Source organism: Taudactylus pleione, unplaced genomic scaffold (genome assembly GCF_031769625.1).
Source record: "Taudactylus pleione unplaced genomic scaffold, aTauple2 ptg000244l, whole genome shotgun sequence".
NCBI classification, from domain to species: Eukaryota; Metazoa; Chordata; class Amphibia; order Anura; family Myobatrachidae; genus Taudactylus; species Taudactylus pleione.
This window is the reverse complement of record NW_028284646.1, coordinates 135,630-150,572: the sequence shown is the minus strand read 5'-3', so window position 1 is coordinate 150,572 and position 14,943 is coordinate 135,630. Positions and strand designations below refer to the sequence as shown.

Genomic DNA, 14,943 nt, shown 5'->3' with positions numbered 1-14,943 from the left:
GATTCAACTGTACAGTTGAGTAAAGTCTATGTTAAAGAAGTTTATAGAGACAGAAAAAAGGTGGGATGAGCTTCTACCCTATTTGTTATTTGCAATCAGAGAAGTGCCCCAGGCTTCTACTGGCTTTGCCCCTTTTGAGCTCTTTATGGGAGGAAGCCACAGGGTATTCCCGACCTTCTATGGTAAGCATGGGAAGAACAACCAATAGTGACCTACTAAGTCAATTGGCCTGGGAAAATTTGGTAAATGCAATGAAGGCTCAAAAATTTTTCTATAACCGTAATGCCTGAACTCAAGTCTTTTCACCTGTGGATAAAGTCCTTTTGTTGTTACCTACCAAGGGAAGCAAATTATTAGCAAAGTGGCAAGGGCCATTTGAAGTAATTACATAGGATGGCAAAGTAAATTATGAAGTCTCTCAACCTTACTCCTGTAGAGGTAGGTAGATTTACCATGTTAAGCTGTTAAAAGCATGGAAGTGCCAAGAAGTATTTTTTGTAGACCCTGGTAATGGCCATAGTGACCTTGGTCCACAGATTTCTCAGTCTGATGAGGTTTCTCCACCCCTTGAACCTTTGAATTCATTCATGCTGAAGCCTCCCTTGGGGAATCTTGTTAATGAATTCTCAGATGTTTTTTCTGATAAACCAAAGAGGACCAATTTAGTCTTACATGATATTGTAACCCCACCTGAAGTAGTAGTTTGACAAAGACCCTATTGGCTTCCAAGGGAAAAACAAGTGCAGGTAATCAAGGAAAAACAAGAAATGTTGAAGTTAGGAGTTATTGAGGAGTTGTCTAGAGAATGGTGTAGCCCCATTGTCTTGGTCCCGAAACCAGATGGTTCCACAAGATTCTGCATAGACATCCGCAAAGTTAATGCAGTGTCCAAATTTGATGCCTTCCCAATGCCAAGGGTTGATGACCTACTGGATAGGTTAGGCTTGGCCAGATATATTTCTACATTTGATCTGACAATGGGATATTGGCAAATTGAACTGAGAGAGGAAGCTAGGAAGATGGCATTGAACAGATTTATTCTATATCTTAGTAGAAAGTTGAAAGTTGTTCCCACGAGAGACTAGGTATTTTGTTATAGAAAATGAATGCCTCATTATAAAATGGGCTTGAGTCTTTGAGATATTATATTTGTGGGGCCAGGTTTACTGTGGTTACTGATTATGCACTGTTGAAATGGTTACAGTCTATGAAAAATTCTAATGCAAGACTGACAAGGTGGTACCTAGCTCTCCAGCCTTTTTTTTAAGTCCGGCACAGACTGGGACGTTTACATATGAATGCAGATTGTTTTTGTCCCGAACTGGGCTGGAGAGTCGGGCTTCCGCCAAGGGTGATTTAAGTTCGCCCTTTAATGGGGGAGGTATATGACAGAGTGGGTCTCTTCCACATTCTGAGGAAAGGGTTATCCTCCCTGTAGCCACATCCTTACCTCAATTAAGACCAGCTAAGGTATAAAAACCTGGTAAGTTCAGTTAAGGTGCATACACATGGTACGATATCTATGAACGATAACGATATCGTTCAATGATAAATCATTCATATTGTTCATTTTTATGCAGTGAATGACCAACGATTGACCAATGATGCGTGTTCCCGCGAGGACAATAACGATATCTATAGTTGTCCATACATGCAGGCCAACTTGGACAATTTCATCAAGAATTGCATGTACAGAGATGTGGCAGGATGACTTCACTGAAAGATATCTATCATAGATATCTTTGGGTGTGTACACCAAATATTGTTTGTCCTGCAATACAGAAAGTTCAAGGGAAATCTTTCAGCGATATAATTGGTTGTGCAGATTGTACCATGTGTATGCAGCTTTAGTGAGTGGAAATGTGAGGGAGAGGTTGCGCCTCTCTCTATGCTGGACAATCTGAACCATGACTGTGCTGGGAATACTCTGCTTGTTTGAACTGCTGTCTCATGTAAGATGATGAATTATTATTTCTGAACTGTGTTTGCCTTATGTAAGAAGGCATTGCACTGACTCTGCCTTTCCAAGTCTGCAATAAAAAGCTTACTTGTTTGCATCATTACTATTGGTCATCTGTACTTACCCACTACAGTAACTTTTAAGTTTCTTTTAGTGTCATCTGATGCTAAATGTATTAATGTCTGCTACCCATGGTTTTGACAAATATCCTAAAAACTTTATTCAAGAGGAATATACTGTCTGTAATTAGAGCAATTCCTAAATTCGAATTGAAAATTGGTTGTCTCATTTTGTTTAATACAGGTGATGATGTCTATATGGCTGCCATTTGTGAACAAAAACAGTAATGAGGATTTCATTATGTAATACCAATATTGAATCAACTTTGGTTTAATTTGAACTGTATGCCACGGCACACAGTTTGCCCTAATACTCACCATCGGGATTCTGACCACCGGGACTCCGGAGTCAGTATTTTCATGCCCATTGGGATTCTGGAGCCAGTTTTGTGACCGTCAGGATCCTTAATGCAGGGATCATGGCTACATCCCCTTGCTAGGAACATCTGCTTCTGTTATTGTTTTTGAGGTTAAGTATTACATATGATACAGATTCTGTTAAAACAATCAAAGGATTGCATTAACAGAGGAAACCATCTGAATTTATTGGGGGGTTTTTTAAGTGACTTTTTTTAAAGACTGAACAATGGTTGAATCTGCACTCCTTTTCCTACATCTATTTCCCTAATATATCTTTATCTACAGGTCTCAGGTTATATTACCAGCTGGACTTACATTGTTTGATCACTAGATCCAAAGGTCTAGTATTCTGCACTTTTATCAATTTGCTATAATAATAACTATCCCCAACACGGTAAGATTCATTATAGCTTGTACAGCTTTATACAGTATTTCCCACTGACACTGATACACATTGTTCATGTTTGATGGCTTTTGCCAGTAGCATTACCACCCCAATGGCCCCAGTATAATGTGCCTAATATATTATGAATCTAAGACATAAAGACATATTTTTAAAATAATGATTATTTGAATAAAAGTTGCCAAAATCCCCATTCAGGATGTAGTTATGTTGCCGACGGACTCATTCACCACTTTATTATAAAATAACATTTAATTTGTCCTTGTTCAGTCTTAATCAAATGGCAAATTATTCTTTCTTTGCAATCCAAATGGAAATTATTATCTCTTCAATCCAATGGAAGACAAAATTATACAAATTGTCAAAACTATTTGCTATACTGAATAACAGGCTGATTATGAAGAAGGAAAATTAAAAAGTTTTTATTTTAGAATAAAGTGAATAGGGGTTCTTCGGAACGTCTCTTTCAATTAAAATAATTTAAAAATACACATTCTAGTATACTGACAGCCATGTCAGTATGCTGGATTATGTAATTCCCTAACAGCTGGCAGCAGTTACTAAATAGGCAAAAACAGCAGGGGCTCCAGTGCTGCTCACCAACTTTCCTGATCACCAAACCCTGCACTGTTTGCACGAGGTACGTTACATAGAGAAGGCAATTCCATTAAATGATGTGAAACATCAGGCTAAATAAATGGGTGAGAAAAAGTGCAAGTGTATTGTTACCTTCATTGAGCCTGCTTGAATTACCCTCTTTGTGGGGTAAATGCATTACAAGGCTGTTATTAAATATAGTTGTTATTATTGCTTGTATATTTTGAACACAAAGTAATTGAAGTCACCACAGATATTTCAGATGGTTTCAAACATTTTTCTCTTGTTTAATGGCCTCATAGATTAAAATGCATTTTGGAGCAACTTCAGTTTTTGTAAATTAAAAGTTTGTTTGATCTGAGAAACACTGTAGTGCAGTAATGGACTAATGGACAGAAAACATGCGTTTCTACAGTGACCAGTTAGAGGTGAGTCACAATAAAATCATTTCAAATAACAGCACTTTGTAATAGCTGGTATAAAGGAAGAATCAGAAGCACACAATAAGCTTTCAAAGTGACTCATTTTCTACTATGTCAATAAGAGAACAGTGTACAGAAGTGACATCTCCTAATGTCATCTAGTCAGCTGAACTTCCTGATTATACAGCTTGTGTGTAACGTTTAACCTGCACAAATGCTGCTTCATCTTATATGGCTATGTTTTAGTACAAATTAAAGTTCTGCACAATTTGTTTCACTGCAATTATATAAAACTGCTACTTTTAAAATGTGACTTTGTAACACACAGGCCCTGGATGTTGGTGAAACTAACATCATGGGTAAATAGTGTCCAGCAAAGTCAGATTTTACTTTTTAATAGGAAACTATTTTGCCTTTTGCCTTACATCTTTGAAACCTATTCCTAAGTATCTATGACCATAATAAAATGACGGACAAGTTATTTATTTGCTTAATATATTTTATTTTAATATGTTTGTTAAATATTTGAAATAACAGATGAGCGATTGCAACATTGCAACTTTCACAAGTATAAATGTATAAGAAAATAAGTTATGAGTAAATAATTAATTGAAAACACTTATAAGTTCATATTTGAAAGTCAGTTAGATTTCTCTGAAGACAATGTATGATCTGAATGGTAATTACACACTGACATTGTATTACACACCAGTGATACCGCATGCCAAATCTAATTGTGTTTGACACACAGTGGGTGAGAAGTGCCTGCACTGGGTGAGAACACTCCACTGACACCAATATGATCACATGTAGAAAATACAAGTAAATGGAGGAGATCTGTGGCAAATGCTAGTGAGCATGGTGTCATTGGAACCAAGGGGTTTCATTTCCATACCCATTTACATGTTTTAACTATTGTATAATACTAGTAAAAGCACATACTGTACTTTATCATAGTGCCAGTGGGAAAGGGACCTAATGCTGTGCAAGAACTAAAGTAACTGTCAAACAGAAGTTAAAGTTCAAAAATATATCAATATAGGACATTTTGCAATGTAGTAATGGTAAAATACTAAAATTACATTTATAGCAAGATTGTACATACACTATATAAGACATATTATGTTATCTGGCTCTTACAAGTATAAAGATACCAAATATCTGTATTTCATCCAAGGTTTGATGCAATTTTAATACTCTGAAACAAAAGCAAATGTTTTGTTGTTCACATATTTTGTCGTTATTATTACTTTTTGAAGAATCCAAAGGATGAAGGGATCTATTTACTAAGCAGTGTTAGGAGACAGAGTGAAAAGTGATAAGGTGCCAGGCAATCAGCTCCCAACTGTCATCTCACAGGCTGTGTTTGAAAAATGACAGCTGGTAGCTGATTGGCTGGCACCTTATCACTTTCTTATCACTTTTCACTCTGTCTCCTAACACTGCTTAGTAAATAGACCCCGAAGTGTGAAAAGTTCCCTTCAGGTTTCAGTTTACTTTTCCACTATCAGCAGCCCTTCAGTATTGTCAAGAAGGCTCATAGAGATTGCCCGAAAGCATATATAGAAGTATACCATTACAATTAATAGCTTCTGTCATAGACAGAAGTAATATAGCAATTCTGCCAGGTTCAGGATAACTGCATATTTTCCTATAGTATATTTCCCTGCTATATCTCATAATAACTGCAGTAACCAACTTTAAGGGGTAGATTTACTTAAGTGAAAGTTTGTAGTAGTGGAGATGTTGCCAATAGCAATCAATCAGGTTCTACTTAACATTAAACTAGCACCTTCTAGAAGATAATAGCTAGAATCTGATTGGTTACTATGGGCAACTTCTCCACTTCTAAAAATTCTCACTTTAGTAAATTTACCCCTAAGAATCAATACAAATAATTATTTTCTGTGTAATTAATCCTACAGTACTTTGTTTTTAATAGTCCCCATTTCCACAAATTTGATGAAAAAGCCCATATCCCTATAGTGAGAGCTGCATTCTTGTAATGAGGGTATTTTCTGTATAGTGCAAGCAAGAATATATAATGAGCTACTGAAAGTAAGCTATCCATTTATTCAAAATTATTTTGCTCTACTGTCTCTAGCAGTCATCAAAAGGCCTTTCTACGACTTGCCAGCCATAGTCAACATACAACAGATTTGATTTCTGAATAAAGTGAGGATGCTGTGGTATTTGAGACCACAACAGAGCTGTCACTTGCTCCACTATATGAGCAGTCAGGACTGATTACAGATCGGTAAGGCCCCGCACTAATGTGAAGGCATGGACACAAGCCATTGGGGTATTCTACATAAACTGCACCTGGAGGCTGTGACTACATCATCTTGGGTATATGGTTATGTCTCCATGGCAGCCAGCCCCTATTAGTGCCCCTGTGAGCAGTCAGAAATGACATGCATTTGTTTCACACACTTGATAGCTTAGTAAGAATTCCGGAGAGTGTACTCAACATGTAGAGGCCCTGGCTCTTCAACCTTTTTCATCCCTATCAGGAAAATGTAAGCTTGTTTGGAAGAGGAACATATTTATTGCTAGCACTTATTTGGCAGAAACAAAGTTGGGTCATTGAGTAGCATTACCCACTTTCTGATGTCTATTGATTAGCACAAAATGACCAGTACTCATAATAGAATCACTATTTGTGTTATATGCAGATTACACAGAATGATGTTGTATTTATAATAATCACACAATAATAGTATAGCTGGGAGGGCATGGTTTGTGTGTTGGAAACGATTAAGGGCATGAATAACATTGTACTTTATACTTATAGTTGGAGGAAAGACCTTGAAGAATGAACAGAAGTTACAGTAGCTGGGAATGTGGATTTACCAGAGAAGTTGCATGTAGCATTGCTGCAATTTTCTCTGTAATCTATTTTTGGCCTCCCCCAGTCTTTTGCGCCTTCCCATAGTGCAGCTGGTCTTTATCCACCTCCAGACATTCAACCAAATCAGACAGACTAAATGTATTGTATTAATATTATATTCCTATACATATATGAAACACACTGTGATTGCAGAGATCTGTATGGTATAATAATGTAAAGACGCAGATCAAACAGCAGCCTTTTCATCGAATGCATGTAATTACATTCAGTATATGACAACTTTAGATATAATAATAATAATAATGATAATAATAATAATAATAATAATAATAATAATAATAATAATAAGTTACTATAAACACTTTATGGAGAAAATGTAGCTAGTGCCACTTTTGAATTTGTCTTCTTATTTAAGGCAGTGCTAATAAAATGTCCAGCTTCCATGACATTGTATAGATTAACCCCCTATGGAAAAAAAAAAAGTAGTTATAGCAGCAGCACAAAAAAAACAGTGATTCATGTTGTTTAATCAGATTTTAAAAATGACACATTTTGAATTGTTCACATTTTCAATTAAGAGTATATAATACATCAATAAACCTTTATAGATTGCAGAAACGTAGCTAAAACTGCCATTACTGTATTCAAGGAAAACTCACAAAATCCTTGGATAGAGCAAGGTGAGAACAACATGGGGCTGCTGCTCTGAAAAAGGAGATGGTACAGCCTTACACAATTATTATATAGATCCCTGTTATCTAATAGTCACTAATCTAATCTAGTACTTTTTAATAATTATTGCACTTCACTCAGTATTGTGCTCATTTGTGTTTTAATTATAACTGCAGCCAGTTAGAAATTATTGTTAGTTCATTAACTGAAACAAATTAATCACAGTGTATCATTCACATTCACTGGATATTTTAGTTTTTAAACCTGCCTAATATTAAACACAATATAATCACATACAAGGAAACAGGTCTATCTGTTTAGAAAAGTATATATGCTCTGTTTAAATTGTACAGTACAGTATCTTGCAAGGTGTTCATTGCACTCGGTGATCAGTTCTCAAAGCTTAATATTTAGTCATGAGCAAAGGTGCATTTTACCTAGGGGCTGCAGGGCATTCCCCCAAGTAAAATCCAACAACCGCAGGTACTAGCAGTGGTGTCCCATTGAAAATGCTCCCTGCTAATTACATGATGAACAAACAGTCCCAGAGGTAAGTGTTTTCTTCTCATGGGACTGCCAGTCCAGACTGCAATTAGCAGAGAGAGCACTTTCAATGGAAAGTCATTCTCCTGCTATTATGATAGCCCTATCTGGCTTCTAAGAGCTGCAGCTGATGCAGTCCCTAGTAGTCTGGTCTGCTTGTCAATTTGGGCGCATCTGCAGGATCATGATCCTTTGCATGTGCACAAGTCGGCTGCACAGACCGGCAGAGAGCCCAGACCCCCTCAGAGGTAACAGGTGGGATCTGCCACTGGTCAGGAGTATGTGTTCTGTTTTCAAAGCATGAAGCATGCAGCTATTTCAACTAAAGTCTTGCTAAACTTGCTGCTGTTAATTGAATTACAGGTTTCTAATTATCAAATCTGCAGTAACTAATAAAACTATGCGTTAGAGTAGGGGAAATTAACATGTTGACCTCCAGCTGCAGTGGAACTACACATTCCAGCATGTTTAATGTTCCATTAAACTGGTTAACTATTGTATATGTGAGTCACTGATAACCTCAATTTGCTGCTGGCACATTATACTTAATAGCATCAGACAAAAGGTTGGGGCTAGTAGTATTGTTATAAAGCTCATGCCATGATTTGATACAATTCAAACATAGAGACCAACTCCCACTTGGATGCCACACAAGGAGCCTACCAACAACATATGTTTCACATAAGACTACCATGTTGAAAGAGACTTTTAGAAAAGAAAGTTAAAGGAAGGAAGTAGGGATGTCAAATAATGATGATATTCATCACTTCTAAATCAGTGCTAAAACTATTATCTGGCTTTTTATCTAATTTTAATGAATAAGGACAAATGCTTACATCTGATAAAAGGTTAATAACCCATTATTTGGCCAAGACTGCATGGGGCATGTTTAATTAGCTGCAAGCTCCATAGTGTAAAGTTCCACATTACATTAACTTATTGCGTGATATTTTCATGAAGCATGTTCCTGATTTCCCTTGCATTGCACCAATGTCGTGCAATAACTCTGCAGAGTACGACCCATGTGGAGTTGCATTATACAGACTGCACCGCGTGTGTAGCACTGACCGGATGGAGTTCAGTCAGCGCTACACAAGTGACAAACACACAGCCGCCGGCTCCGGCAGCTGTGTGTTTGTTTTGATCAGCAGCCAATGAGAGTCTGTGAGACTCTCATTAGCTGCTGCTGCGCCCACTGCAGGAGCCGCTCCATCTTCCGGCTCCTGCAGTGGGCAATGGGAGAGGCGTCATAACGTCATATGACGTCTCTCCCATAATGCAGAGCGGCCCGTCCCGGGAAGGACAGATTGAGGAGCGGACGGCGGGAGCGGGGATTGAGGTAAGTGTTTATTTTTTTTTTACTACGTGTGTCTACTGGGGGGGGAGGCTGGCACTACAAGGGGGAGACCACTACTGGGGGCACCGCAAGGGGGGAACCACTACTGGAGGTACTGCAAGGGGGGGACTACTACTAATGGGGGCAATACAAGGGGGGGGACTACTGGAGGCACTACAAAGGGGAACCACTACTGGGGGCACTACAAGAGGGAGGGACTACTACTGGGGGCACTACAAAGGGGGAACCACTACTGGGGGCACTACAAGAGGGAGGGACTACTACTGGGGGCACTACAAGAGGGAGACCACTACTGGGGTACTACAAGGGGGAGATCACTACTGGGGGCACTACAGGGGGGGGCACTACAAGGGGGGACCACTACTGGGGATTATAACTGGGTTACTTCAAGGGGAGGACTACAACTACAAGGGGGGACTACTACTGGAGCACTACAAGGGGGGGACTACTACTACTATGGGCACTACAAGGGGAGGGGACAACTACTAGGGGCACTGCATAGGGGGAGGGGACTACTACTAGGGGCACTACAAGGGGAGGGGACAACTACTAGGGGCACTGCATAGGGGGGAGGGGACTACCACTGGGGACACTGCATCGAGGGACCACTGCTGGGGGCTCTATAAAAAGGGCAATACTGGGGGTACTGCATAGGGGGAGACTACAACTGGGGCCACTATTTAAGGGGCACTGCATAAGGGTTGCCACTATTGGGGGCACTGCATGGGGTGTGGACTGCTGCTAGGGGCACTATATAAGGAGCACTGCATAGGGGGTACCACCACTGGGGGCACTATATAAGGGGCTTACTATTGGGGCACAAGGGGTACTGCACAGGGGGGACCACTACTGGGGGCACTGCATAAGGGGCACTGCATAGGGGGTTCACTACTGGGGGCACTGCTGGAGGCCTGCATAAGGGGGTCCTCTCCTGGGGCACAGGGGGGCACTGCATATGGGCACCACGACGGGGCTGTCCTTAATCTTTATTTTTACTTTACATTAATCCCATATGCACCCGCCTCCTCCCTGGAACGTGCACAGCACGCACGTTCTTCAGGCACCCTGGCTACACGCTACTCCTCTGCCAGGGCTGCCTGCATGCATTTGCCCCCAGGCTAAAAGTTGCCAGCCAGCCCCTGATAACACTCTTTTCTTTATACACACTTTTTGCTTGTACTTATTATAATACTCTTTTTCTGTATACACACTTCTGCTTGTAACTCTCTTTTCTTTATACACACTTTCTAACACTTTTCTTTATACACACTTTCTGCTACTCTCTCTCTCCAACCACACACAGATACACACCTGGCTACCAAATATAACTCTATTGCCTGTCTCCTCCGCCAAAGATAGGACAATCTGAAATCCTCTCTCTCTTTGTCTCATCTACATGCTCACAGGCATGCTACACCATCATAGCTGCCAAACCATGAGGCTTCACTCTACCCCCACACACATATCAACACAAAGCACACTAATATTTATATTTTCACATAGACCACATCCATACACATAATTGTTTCTTTTATAGATGGCCATCCACAATGTATCTATAGACTATTAATCTTACCGGAAGTGCAGGGGGAACAGTTATCTCTTAATTACAGTTATCATATATCCCCCATACACACATGCATGTACACTTCTCATACTACTTCCAGCCATATGCTTTCTTCACATTCTTATACACACGTACACAGAGAAGAGCAAAATTATATAACACTTGCATACACCATTCTTACATACACACATACATATAAACATATATACATATATTTGCATGAACACCAAGGTTATAAATTAGTGAAGATTAAATAGAATCTGCATTGAAGTTTATTTAGCAACTGCATGGGGTAATTCATTACTGGGATTAATGTTAGAAAATCACTTCTGAGTTATGTACTGTATACTGTATTATTTTTGGATTATTTGTATGTAAACCATCTATTACCTTGCAATTCCCATTTATGGAGTAAAATATGTTTTATATCATGTACATGGTCTTTAGATAATATGCAATTATACACTATGGCTAAGATAATCAGGGGACTTGATTGATTTGTCATGGGATATTTGGGTGGTTTGGCCTCGGTAAAAGCTTGCATGTTTAGCTCACATGGAGCTTTGAACGACAACCTTCTGTCTGGGTTTTTTTTTCATGGTAAAGGACGGAATACGCAAGAAGACTGTATGGAAGTTTAATAAAGTAATCTAGGGGGTCACAGATGTAGCAATATGAGACCGAGAAAATAGATTAAAGAGGAAAATATTGTGTCATATTCCAATAATAAATTATAATCATCACTATTGCTAAAGAGAAGATTTTATGTAACTATTAGACCCTCAGAGAGGAGTGGAGGTCACGCAGACCACCGGAAAATACACTGTAACACTACCAAAACGAGGTATTTGGAGTACACATAGAGGATCAGCATTGCCGAATCCCTGGGCACAGTAATGTTACAGGAAGTGGAGAGAACATGTTAAAGGAATATTTTGAGCCTTTTACTTGAACCATGGTGTAAGTTTGGATGGGATATAATAAAGCCAGATATAATAAAGACATAAGATGTAGAATAGAAATTATCAATGATCATAAAAGAAAGATGATATCAGTGGAATGCAGTTAGTAAAATTCATCAAAACATTAATGAACAGATAAACAAATTATGTAACTAACCCAATAATCAATAAGTTTGTAAGGAAATAAATATGTATTCAGTGTGGTAATTGATCTATGGTCATTAGATAAGAAAAAACTTAACAGATGCTTGAAAGAAAAGGATGCATTCAAGAGGAAAAGAAGAAGAAATAAATAGAGATATAGCAATGTGGAATGAGAAAGATAGTTGTATGTTTGAGAGGAAGATTGATGCTCACTTCATGCCCATTGCCAGTGTTACAGTAAGAGGTTGTGCTGGCAAGACAAAACAAGACACTGCAATCAGGGCTGAGAGAAATATGAAATGGATCTCATGAGTGATAGTGTCAGCCTTTTCTTTAAAGTAAGATACATCATCTTTCCTAAGTTTCTGCATTATGGAGTAAGGAGGGACTTGAATGCACAGCACTCTGAAATGAGAGGAAGATATGAGTCGATACCTTTATATAAAGATACAGAGGGAGATGTAGCAATCAGCTCCTGTCACTTTACAGACTATGAGATCTATTTACTAAGCAGTGTTAGGTGAAGTGAAAAGTGAAGAGTATTAAGGTACCAGCCAATCAGCTCCCAACTGTCACAGCCTGTGAGATGGCAGTTAGGAGCTGATTGGCTGGCACCTTATCACTTTTCACTTCTCCTAACATTGCTTAGTAAATATACCCCTGTGTTTGAAAAATGGCAGTTACGAGCTGATTGGCTGGTACTTTATTACTCTCCACTTTATCACTTTCAAGGCTTAGGGGTCTATTTACTAAGCAGTGTTAGGAGACAGAGTGAAAAGGGATAAGGTGCCAGCTAATCTGATGCCAATTGTAATTTTTCAAACACAGCCTGTGAGATGGCAGTTAGGAGCTGATTGGCTGGTACCTTATCACTTTTCACTCTGTCTCCTAACACTACTTAGTAATTAGACCCCTTAGTACATTTCCGCCACACAGAGAAGGTATTTTTTAAAAACTACAGAATACTGACCATACAGTATTTTAAATTTTATTTTTCACTGGGCATAAAACAACATAGTTAATATTAAATTAATTGTATTTTATTCATTGTACATACAGTTGTATATTTCTAATATTTATTGTTGAGTTCAGTAACGCAATGATGTGAGGCACTAAGCATATTGTCCAACTGGAGATCTAATTTGGGTGAATGTTACACAACATACCTTTACTTGCATTCACCCAAATTAGATGTAACTAATGTAAATTTGATTTGTGTTTATACAACAGAACCCCATATTGTTACCATAAGCAGAAGCAGTTATAATACTAGCAATTTCCATGTTACGTGGACCTTTTAATCAAGCAAAATAAATTACCCTTGAAGACTTATTTTTTTCTGATTTACTTACTGACAGATGATTATAGCTTTTATTGCAAAAAAACAGGACACTTTCACCCCCTCCACCTTACTCCCACACATACAAACTTTATACAAAAGGGATAATTTAAAAGCATGTATTTTTAGTTCTTCTATGTCTGTATGATTGCCAATTGTATATAGAATATAAAGATGATTAAGATTCTGGTTTTATTCTTTCATTATTTCTGCCTTTTAGAATCCTGATTCAAAAACTTGCCTGAAAAGCTCTCAGTGCCCCAGAAATATGCACTATATATTTTTTTGGTTAGACATACAGTATAATTTTTCAAGTGGCTGAGCAATGTTTGTTATTCCTTATAATATGAAACCAATCAGATAATTATAATATGAACAGCAGCACATACAGTATAATGTCAGCCTATCCTGCATATCCATTTTAAGGCAAGTTTGAAGTGGTAAGTGATAGTTCAATATATGACGTAAGCATCACGTAGGCATCTAAATACAGTATTACCAAAAGCATAGAATACTGATGCAAGTCTCCTACCACACTAAGGAAAACTGTGATATAAAATATAACTCAAAATGAAAAAGTGTATGTACTAAAGGCATACTTGCCTACTTTTAAAAAAGGTTTTAAGGGAGATTGTGAAAGCAGCACTTAAGAGCGCGCAGAAAAGTTGGGGTGTACTGCTACATCTGAGAGGCGTATCATAAAATTGATTTACATCCAAAAGTAAGTGAGCCCCAAAGCAGTTAGTAAGATTTACTTGGTGATAGAAACACACTGATACTTTTCAGAAAATGCATGTAGCCATAGAGATCATTGTGCCTTATAACCAATGCAGGGGAATTATACTAATGATCCCATTTAAATGTATATATCTCTATTTTTGTAATATATTAAAGTTTCATAATGGGGGTAAGGTGCAATCAGGGAGATTGCTAGACTCTTCAGGGAGACAGGGAGATTGCTACTATTTCAGAGACTCTCCATGATAATCAGGTAGAGTTGGCAAGTATGACTAAAGGCAACGCTGATGGAAATTTCAAAAGAACAGACTTTAGACAGCAATATACCATCGTTGCCAACATCAATTATTTTATGTTCAATAGACAGTAATATAAACCCCTATATACTAATTGTCAGGTTTGTAAACCTGATAGAAGCCACAGAATTATCACTGCTGAATATTTAACAAAAAATAGACCTGCCTGTGAGCGGCATGTTTGACCAAAGCACTCCACAGCTCATACTAATTTGTACAAGATTTGTTATGTAAAGAGAGAGTAGATGGGTAATATTAAAAAAAAAATTGTGGGGGCCCCCCAAAATCCATAACCAGGCCTCTCAGCCTAGGCTGATATGGGAAAATAGTAGGGGTGAGCGGGTTTGGATTTCTGAAATCCGAACCCCCCCGAGCTCCCCCGATCCGAGGCCGATCCGAGTCAGGCTCGACTTTTCCCGCCTGACTCGGATCTGAAATCGAGGCAAAACGTCATCATCCCGCCTTCCGGGTCTCGCAGGTTTTGGATCCTATATAAGGTACCCGCGTCTGCACCATTTTCTCACTCGGCTGTGGACAGTGAAGAGGGAGGGTGGGAGTTAGGGCTGGCTGGGCTGTGTAGTGTAGTGTAGTGTAGTGCAGTGTGGTGTTGTGC

General features: G+C 38.7%; 1 protein-coding gene across 2 annotated transcripts in view; it reads right to left on the bottom strand.

Annotated features, from left to right (window-relative positions):
- Nucleotides 1–5,277: 5,277 nt before the first annotated feature.
- HMGCLL1 (3-hydroxy-3-methylglutaryl-CoA lyase like 1) overlaps nucleotides 5,278–14,943 on the bottom strand; it is a 142,093-nt gene continuing 132,427 nt past the window's right edge. For both annotated transcript variants that reach the window (XM_088479742.1, XM_088479741.1), the window contains one exon: nucleotides 5,278–7,177. In XM_088479742.1, coding sequence (XP_088335868.1) covers nucleotides 7,076–7,177 — 102 coding nt within the window. In that variant the 3' untranslated portion in view covers nucleotides 5,278–7,075. The remainder of the gene's footprint in view (nucleotides 7,178–14,943) is intronic.